Here is a 10,471-nt window from a genome sequence, read left to right on the forward strand (position 1 = left end):
TCTATACACATATTATGCAGCAACCAATCCCTCTTCTATACACATATTATGCAGCAATCAATCCCTCTTCTATACACATATTATGCAGCAATCAATCCCTCTTCTATACACATATTATGCAGCAATCAATCCCTCTTCTATACACATATTATGCAGCAATCAATCCCTCTTCTATACACATATTATGCAGCAATCAATCCCTATTCTATACACATATTATGCAGCAATCAATCACTCTTCTATACACATATTATGCAGCAATCAATCCCTCTTCTATACACATATTATGCAGCAATCAATCCCTCTTCTATACACATATTATGCAGCAATCAATCCCTCTTCTATACACATATTATGCAGCAATCAATCACTCTTCTATACACATATTATGCAGCAATCAATCCCTCTTCTATACACATATTATGCAGCAATCAATCCCTCTTCTATACACATATTATGCAGCAATCAATCCCTCTTCTATACACATATTATGCAGCAATCAATCACTCTTCTATACACATATTATGCAGCAATCAATCCCTCTTCTATACACATATTATGGAACGCACTCAGTCCTTGGACAAACTCCTGTGAAAATGTATTATCTTTCAGGAAATGTCTGAAGACTGAGTTGTTCCGTGAGGTTTATTTTTATCGATATAGATATTGCTTAGACATTTTTTTAAAATCATGCTTATTATAATATAGTCTTGTGATTTCAATTTATTTTTTAAAACATTTTTATTATGTAACTTGAAATGAAATTTAAATTACTCTGGGGAACATATTCTTTCAAAAAAATGCAACAAAAAAAAAAAATAAATATAAAAATAAGAATTATTTTTAAAAAATCCAAATCCAAAATTTTCACCTTCCGACTGATTATGTCATGCATTGACACATTTATTATTACTATTACGTACTATAGGGAATGAGATTAGTGGAAGAGTAGCGTCCCTTGATTGGAAGTCACGAGCGGAAAAGTTATTAGAGAGAGAACGTCATGTTCGTTGTGCGGGATGAGACACTTCACCGAAAGCGAGGACGAGAGAGACGCATGCGCAAAACCATTTTGACGTTCTCTCTGTAAGGTGACGTCCAATCAAGGGACGCTACTCTTCCGCTAATCTTATTCCCCATACATTACTCTGTGTCTCTATTTTGTTATTATTTCCAGTTGGCGAGCGGAAAAAAGTGACATTGGCTGTGGACCCCGACACTTGCAAGCCAGAACTCTTTGAACTGTCGGACCCCAATGCCCCCACCTGGCAACAAGGAATCATGTGGGTTGGCCTGTTTGATATCTGTAAGTCGCATTCAGGAACGCCTTACGTGAAAACGTTCAATTGTGTCGATGACAATGATATTGTTGGTTAAATAGGTGGTGGGAGTTAGGCTGTTGTTGTTGTAGTGGTAGTAGTAGTAGTGGTAGTAGTAGTAGTAGTAGTAGTAGTAGTAGTAGTAGTAGTAGTAGTAGTAGTAGTAGTAGTAGTAGTAGTAGTAGTAGTAGTAGAAGTAGTAGTAGTAGTAGTAGTAGTAGTAGTAGTAGTAGTAGTAGTAGTAGTAGTAATAAAATTGTTCCCAAAAAATGGCAATGTGTCATTTGGTTTACAATGTTTGAACTAAAAAAATACAATCTACATAGATAGACAAAAATACATTAATAAAATCAAGATATATAAACATCAAAATGAAAATGATATAAATATCTAAATGAAGATAACCTATCATAATAGTGATGATGATGATGATGATGATGATGATGATGATGATGATGATGATGATGATGATGATGATGATGATGATGATGATGAGACAGAAATGGGAACGCAATTTACATTCTTCGAAATAATTTTTTGGTGCACTTTAGATAGACGTCTAAATAAACGGAATGCCTTTCATACTCTCATGTGTTCAAATATTTCTTGAAACTCCCTTTACGTAGGGTGAGACTTCGACTATGCTACATAAATGTTTATAATTTTTTCAATGAAGAGAAGAAATAAAAACCCAGTATTATCTGGCAGTTAACTGTCGTACTCTGAAAAAAGAAAACCCCACAAATTTAATATATAATTTGGCCAGAAAACTCATCCTTCAAATATTGATCTAATGAAATGACCCTCATCTTTGCAAAAACTCTCAAACCAGGGACCTCACGAGATCTTCCTCAGTTTCAGGTGTCAGAGTTTTTGCCAAGATGAGGATTATTCAAATCGATCAATATTTGGACTCGTTTTCCGCCAATTTTTAAAACGAGTTTTTCTAGAGTATGGCCGTTCCGTCTCCCTACAGAGGTTGAAGGTCATGGAACGCCATTCTTCACGCCCAAGGGTCATTACTGAGCAGTCGATTATCTTTTTGCCAGTTGTTGCCACATTTCCTATCCAGGACTTCCTTGGTTTGCCCCGTGCCTTTCTACCAGCTACTTTTCCTTCTAGCACTGATTTTTGGATGGTGTTGTGTCTCCGAATGTGTCCATAATCAGTCAGTTTTTTCATTTTAACTTCTGCTAACAGTTTTCTGGAGCTTTGGCCTGCATCAATAAGAACCAGAATGTTTGATTTCTTTTTGGTCCATGATACTCTCAGAATTCATCGCTATACCCACATCTCAAAGGCATCGATTTTTCTTTCAATTCCTTCGTTATGGTCCATGTTTCACATGCATATAGGAATGTGGACCATACATAACATTTATCCATACGTACTTTTGTTTTTGTTGATAGTACTGGTTAATTAAAACGTTTATTTTCTGTGTGATTGTGGTCCATGTAGTCTATCGAGCTGGCTATTACCTAATTATTCCTTTCAACTCCACCTGGAGCATGGGGATCTCCATCTGAGACGGTCTCTGGCTAACAACCACGCCTCTCCTGACCTCCCACACCGTAGCCATCGTTGACTTGTAACCTGACACTATAACTTGTCTTTTGACGTCGTTTTTAGGTTAGGGCAGCGCCTAGTGATGTTTCTTTGTTGTTATTAAGGGTTTTACGGCGCTTGCGACAAATTTAGGTTATATCAACGCCAGTAAAAAGGAAGAAAATGGGATAGTAAAAAGTTCTAGAATTACAATTTAAGCACCCAAGAAAAAGTAAGACAAAGGGGAACTGGGAACAAATAGGGATCAGATGCAGATTCCAAGAGCAAACCATCAATGTACTTAGTTTGAGATCACCTATAAGTCTCATCCGGACACAAGTACAAAATCCAACAAAGAGGAATACACTCAAATGCTTACAGTATACATTAAAAATAACAAATATAATAATACATTACAGAGAGATGATTTACAAGGAAAAAAATATCATCTCCCAAAACAATAAATATGCATTTGACTGTTTCCCTCCTAGCCAGGACTCCAACCACGGCCAGGACAAAACCAAGTAATCTCATTCCAAGACAAAGCATGTTGGAAAACATATAAGGGGATAGAAGACACAGTATATACCCCCCCCCCCCCCCCCCAATCTGCCCACTAGCACCTAGTGAGATGTTGTTAGTTCTGCTCAAGGAAACAAGTGATTCCATTGGTTCAATTATTGAATACAACTCACGATTTGTTTTCTTTTGTGGCCAAAGACTTGTCTTTTGACGTCATTTGTTGGTCAGTGTCAGGCCATGAGTTTACGAAGGCCACGCCCACACTCCCCTTCCAACATTTTACACTTTTCAATTCCAAATTTAACGTTCTTCGCCACGTTGTTTGTTGGTGGGCGTCATCTTCGACGGTGGTCTTGGGGTTCCAGCCAAGCGTTTGTCCTTGTTAATGATTTTTTTTTAAATTGAGCTTTTATATTAACGCAATATCCACTAAACGTGCTCAAGGCGCTTTGCAAGGAATCCATGGCCAACAGCAACACTTAACATATAGGACGTGACATGACGCCTGTTAGGCGATATTACAATTACAATTTTTTTTTTGGACAAAGACAACACTGCAAAGGGCCAGGTACTCATTCTACACCTGAGTACGGTGAGAGAATAGTATTTTCCAAGCACTCAACTATGCGCCGAGCGAGGCTCGAATCCAGGACCTTCCGATCTGAAGGCGAGTGTCATACCACCAGACCACATTGCCACATGAATGGGTCTCTTTCAGGGTGTCTCGTACGGTTGTTGCAATTTTGACAATCCGATGGCAAGACCCACATCTCCAACATAGAAATATGGAGAAGGTCAAATCAAGAACCCATCAACATCCAAAACAGGAGGAGGAAATGGAGATGGGTGGGTCATACACTAAGAAGACCAGGGAGCAATGTCACCCGCCAGTCCTTTGAGTGGAACCTCCAAGGGACGACACGAAAGGTGAGGGCGTCCAAAACAGATAATAATAATAATAATAATAATAATAATAATAATAATAATAATAATAATAATAATAATAATAATAATAATAATAATAATAATAATAATAATAATAATAATAATAATAATAATAAATGGCATTTATATAGCGCTTTACCCCGTTGTCACAGGCTCTAAGCACTTTACATTGATATAAAACAAAACATATTACAGTGAGACAAGTGTGAAGGAAACGTGATACGAATTCAATTTAACAACAACAAAATATGAAAATAATATTGCAACATTATGACGTAAAAAGATAAAACTTTAAGCGAGATTTGAACGTTGTCAACGAATCCGAGCATCTCACGTGTGACGGGAGAGAGTTCCAAAAATGGGGGGACGAAAATTGAAAAGATTGTAATATGGAAGCGCTCACTGTCAAAAGTGGAAATGGGTGGGTCATACACTAAGAAGACCAGGTAGCAATGTCACCCGCCAGTCATTTGAGTGGAACCTCCAAAGGGACACGAAAGGGACACAAAACAGACATGGAGTCGCTCACTGTCAGAAGAAATGAAAATGGCAGGCCTCATCTGGAAGCTACCAAGAAGATGGATGGCCAAGGACAGAAATAGATGACGGACACGCATAGAGGCCCTTAGTTCCACAAGGAGCAAAGAGGATTAGCCTCTCCTTACCAGCCATTTTCAGGATTTTCCCCAAAACTTCACACCCAACTAACACAAAATAGATTTTTTTATCACTCTGACAGAGATAATAGCAAAAAGTTCTTGCCATAAATAATTTCTTTAGCAAAACATGCTCTACAACACATCGTTCATTTTCTTTAAATTTTATGATGTGCAAAAGAAATTTGAATAAGAAAAATGTTGGTTGTATCGTAACAAAGGTGACGATTTTCCTATAGTTAGTAAGGAGAGGATTAAGTATCTATTAGACAGGATTAAAAGTTGAAAGGCGTTTTCGTGTCATGGTATCAAAACAGAAATATGCAAAGACAATTATTTAGCTTGTTGAAAATCAAGAGATATTCAAAACCAAAAATATGTCTGTTGTTGCTTTTAATAGTTTGATGTCGCTTGTGACACTTTAGGTTAATTCAACGCCAGTAAAATAGAAGGGGGTAGGACAGTAAACAAAATCTAGATTTACACTTAAAGCGCCCGAAAAAAGGACAAAAGCGAGGGTGTTTCTTTTTTACGAAACCCCCCCCCCCCCCCCCAAAACCCGACAATATCCGACAAAGTTATGGGCAGTATGCAACTGTGGGGAGTGAACATGAGACTCGGGGAATTTCGTAAAAAATAAACACCGCAAAGGGGAATGGTTAAAAAAATATGGAAATATAGATGCCGAATCCAAGAGTAAACTATCAATGTGCTTTGTTTGAGATCATCTTAAAGCCCCATCCAGACATAAGCACAGGATCCCACCAAGAGGATTACATTCAAATGATTTAAAAACATGACACTCGAAATAAAAATATATTACAGTACATAACAGAGAGATGATTTACAAGGAAAAAAATATCACCCACACATTTGACTGTTTCTCTCTCAATCAAAGACTCCAACTCCAGCCAGGGCCGGAACAAACCAAGTCATCGCATTCCAAGAAAAAGACAGAAAGCAATTCGGAAAACAGATAAAGGGGGCTAGAAGACACAACAAGTGACCTCCTGCGAACCATGGGAGGTCAGAAGACCCCACCCAGCAAAAAAAAAAAAAAACAAACAAACAAATTATAGCAGTACATAACAGAGAGAGAGAGAGAGATCGTGAGAGAAAGAAAGAGAGAGAGAGAGAGAGAGAGAGAGAGAGAGAGAGAGAGAGAAAATTTACAAGGAAAAAGTATGCATCTGCCAGAACCAGAACAAAACTAAGTAGTCACATTCCAAGACAAAGACGGAAAGCAAGTTGGAAAACATATGATATAGCATACAGATCTGCCTAGGAAAGCACTAGGAAAAATTCGTAGATTTTTTGGCTCCAGCTATAGAATTGTATTCGCCTCTTTGACTCAATATATCTTGTTGAAAAGGGAAAGTTTAGTTCTTTTGAACCTATATTCAGGACTTGGGAGCATTTTTGTATCATGCTGAGGACAAATTATCTATTTCTAAAGCTTTTAAAGTGACTTTTTCTTCGTTTTTTTTTCTCTCTTGGAAACTACGAATGTTTGAAATTTCAAATAGGCATCTCTGAGTATATGTATAGATATAATATGTGGTAGGGAAGACACAGCAAGTGACCTCCCCGACCACTTCTTCCATGCCAGTCCCAGGCTTCGCGACGTCCAATCAAGGGACGCTACTCTTCCGCTAATCTCATTCCCTATTGCTAGTTATTGTTGTTTGCCTTCCCTTGATGTCTCCTGCTATTCCTGAGTTATTTTAAATTCCAAATTGGGTTTCCAGTTGCATTAGAACATGGCCTTGTATGTTCTCTCTCTCTCTCTCTCTCTCTCTCTCTCTCTCTCTCGCTCTCTCTCTCTCTCTCTCTCTCTCTCTCTCTCTCTCTCTCTCTCTCTCTGTCAGTTAACTCACCCAACCCTAACATCGACTAAATCCGTAGTTTACCCGGGGTTACTTTTACCTCCATGCCAATTTATGACATTTTTCTGAGACAAATTATAGGCGTAGTATCAAAGCTAATGTTTTTAGTTTTTACATGATAATGATAGTTGAATAAAACTATGTACATTCTCATTCTTAATACATTTTCTCCAATTTTGAAAAGTAACAAAAATCTCTAGGATTGAGTCAGTTAACCAATGGACTTTCCAGTGAAGTCCTTCAGTTGTCTTAGCAACGTTCTACGTTGTTTTTACTGAATTGGACTTAGGCGGTCACCGCCTCAAACCCGTACTTTCGCACGACCTTTGTTTGTTTTTGTTTTTAATTTTTTTACGGAGCTTGCAACAAATTTAGGTCATATCAGCGCCAGTAAAAAGGAAGAAAATTGGATAATGAAAAGTTCTAGAATTACAATTAAAGCACAAAAGAAAAGGTGAGACAAAGGGGAATTGGTTCAAATAGGAAACAGATGTAGATTCCAAGAACACACCGTCAAAGTACTTAGTTTGAGATCACCTAAAAGTCTCATCCAGACACAAGTACAGGTCCCAACTAAGAGGAATACACTCAAGTGTTTACAAATCATATAATATAACATGTCAACTAAACATAATACAATGCATAACAGAGAGATGATTTACAAGGGAAAAATATCTCTCAAAACTATAACTATACATTCGACTGTTTCCCTCTTAGCCAAGGAACTCCGGCAAGGTTCAGGACAAAACTAAGTAATCTCATTCCAAGACAATGACAGGAAACAATTGGAAAACGGGTATATGGGGATAGAAGACACAGCATGTACCTCCATGCCCACTATGGGAGGTCAGGAACCCCACCCAGCAAAACCAAGTAACCTCATTCCAAGACAAGACAGAAAGCTTTGTTTTTGTTTTTGTTTTTAAGGGTTTTACGGCGCTTGCAAGACATTAAGGTCATATCAGCGCCAGTAAAAAGGAAGAAAATGGGATAGTAAAAAGTTCTATAATTACAATTAAAGCAGCCAAGAGAAAGTAAGACAAAGGGGAACTGGGAACAAATAGGGATCAGATGTAGATTCCAAGAGCATACCACCAATGCACTTAGTTTGAGATCACCTATAAGTCTCATCCGGACACAAGCACAAAATCCAACAAAGAGGAACACACTCAAATGCTTACATTATTCATTAAAAATAACAAATATAATAAATACATAACAGAGAGAGATGATTTACAAGGAAAAAAATATCATCTCCCAAAACAATAACTATGCATTTGACTGTTTCCCTCGCAGCCAGGACTCCGACCAGGGTCAGGAAAAAAACAAGTAATCTCATTCCAAGAAAAAGACAGAAAGCAAGTTGGAAAACAGATATAAGGGGATAGAAGACACAGTATGTACCTCCCTGCCTGCTATGGGAGGTCAGGATCCCCACCCAGGAGACAGAAAGCATGTTGGAAAACAGATATAGGGGGATAGAAAACACAGTAAGCGTAAGAGCCTCCCTGCCCACTATGGGAGGTAAGGAATCCCACCCAGACCTCCCAGCTAGGGTATCCGGCCAGGGCAAAACCAAGTAATCTCATCCCAAGATAAAGACAGAAAGTACAGATACAGGGGGATAGAAGACACAGTAAGTGTAAGCGCCTCCCTGTCCACTATGGGACTTCAGGAAAACCAACCAGCAAGTTGGAAAACATATACAGGGGATAGAAGACACAGTAAGTGTAAGCGCCTCCCTCCCTTTTGTGGGAGGTCAGGAATCCCACCCAGCATGCTGGAAAACGGATACAGGGGATAGAAGACACAGTAAGTGTAAGCGCCTCTCTCCCTTTTATGGGAGGTCAGGAACCCCAACCAGCACGTTGGAAAACATATACAGGGGAAAGAAGACACAGTAAGTGTAAGCGCCTCTCTCCCTTTTATGGGAGGTCAGGAACCCCAACCAGCACGTTGGAAAACATATACAGGGGATAGAAGACACAGTAAGTGTAAGCGCCTCTCTCCCTTTTATGGGAGGTCAGGAACCCCAACCAGCACGTTGGGAAACAGATACAGGGGATAGAAGACACAGTAAGTGTAAGCGCCTCCCTCCCTTTTATGGGAGGTCAGGAATCCCACCCAGCATGCTGGAAAACGGATACAGGGGATAGAAGAAATAGTAAGTGTAAGCGCCTCTCTGTTTTTGTTTTGTTTTTAAGGGTTTTACAGCACTTGCAACACATTAAGGTCATATCAGCGCCAGTAAAAAGGAAGAAAATGGAATAGTAAAAAGATCTAGACGTACAATTAAAGCACACAAGAAAAGGTAAGACAAAGGGGAATTTGGTTCAAATAGGAAACAGATATATATAAATTCCAAGAGCACACTATCAAAGTCCTAGTTTGAGATCACCTACAAGTCTCACCCAGACATCTGCACAAGATCCCACTAAGAGGAATACACTCATATGTTTACAAATATGTTAAAAATACAAAATAACAATACATAACAGAGAGATGATTTACAAGGAAAAAAATATCATCTCCCAAAACTAACCATACATTTGACTGTTTCCCTCTCAGCCAGGGTATCTGGCCAGGGCCTGGACAAAACCAAGTAATCTCATTCCAAGACAAAGACAGAAAGCAAGTTGTAAAACAGGTATAAGGCGATAGAAGTCACAGTAAGTACCTCCCTGTCCACTATGGGAGGTCAGAAACCCCACCCAGATTATCTCATTCCAAGATAAAGACAGAAGGCATGTTGGAAAAACATACAGATACAGGGGGATAAAAGACAGTAAGTGTAAGCGCCTACCCGGCCCACTATGGGAGGTCAGCAGGCCCACTATGGGAGGTCAGCCGGCCCACTATGGGAGGTCAGCCGGCCCACTATGGGAGGTCAGCCGGCCCACTATGGGAGGTCAGGAATCCCAACCAGCATATTGGAAAACAGATAAATTGATTGATTTTAAGGGTTTTACGGCGCTTGCAACACATTAAGGTCATATCAGCGCCAGTAAAAAGGAAGAAAATGGGATAGTAAAAAGTTATAGAATTACAATAAAGCATCCAAGAAAAGGGAAGACAAAGGGGAATTGGTTCAAATAAGAAAACAGGTGTAGATTCCAAAAGCACTCTATCAAAGTACTTAGTTTGAGATCACTAAAAGTCCAATCCAGACACAAGCACAGGTCCCCGCTAAGAGGAACACACTCAAATGTTTTACAAATCATATATAAAATAAAGAAAGCATAATACAGTGCATAACAGAGAGATGATTTACAATGAAAAAAATATCATCTCCCAAAACTAACTATAAATTCGACAGTTTCCCTCTCAGCCAGGGGATCTGGCCAGGACCAGGACAAAACCAAGTGATCTCATTCCAAGACAAAGACAGAAAGTATGTTGGAAAACAGATATAAGGGGATAGAAGACACAGTATGTACCCCCCTGCCCACTATGGGAGGTCAGGAACCCCGCCCAGGGAAAACAGATACAGGGGGATAAAAGACCCAGTAAGTGTAAGCGCCTCCCTGCCCACTATGGGAGGTCAGGAACCCCACCCAGGGAAAACAGATACAGGGGGATAAAAGACCCAGTAAGTGTA

General features: G+C 39.2%; 1 protein-coding gene across 1 annotated transcript in view; it reads left to right on the forward strand.

The window, feature by feature from the left end:
- The window catches only part of LOC144959771 (uncharacterized), a 16,416-nt gene extending 14,538 nt beyond the window's left edge, over positions 1–1,878 (forward strand). Inside the window, exon 5 of the mRNA XM_078892506.1 lies at positions 1,178–1,878. Coding sequence (XP_078748632.1) covers positions 1,178–1,198 — 21 coding nt within the window. The 3' untranslated portion in view covers positions 1,199–1,878. The remainder of the gene's footprint in view (positions 1–1,177) is intronic.
- The last annotated feature ends 8,593 nt before the right edge of the window (positions 1,879–10,471 follow it).

The sequence above is a fragment of the Berghia stephanieae genome, chromosome 14 (genome assembly GCF_034508935.2).
Source record: "Berghia stephanieae isolate SIO BIC M18660-M18661 chromosome 14, UCSD_Bste_1.3, whole genome shotgun sequence".
Classification (NCBI taxonomy): domain Eukaryota; kingdom Metazoa; phylum Mollusca; class Gastropoda; order Nudibranchia; family Aeolidiidae; genus Berghia; species Berghia stephanieae.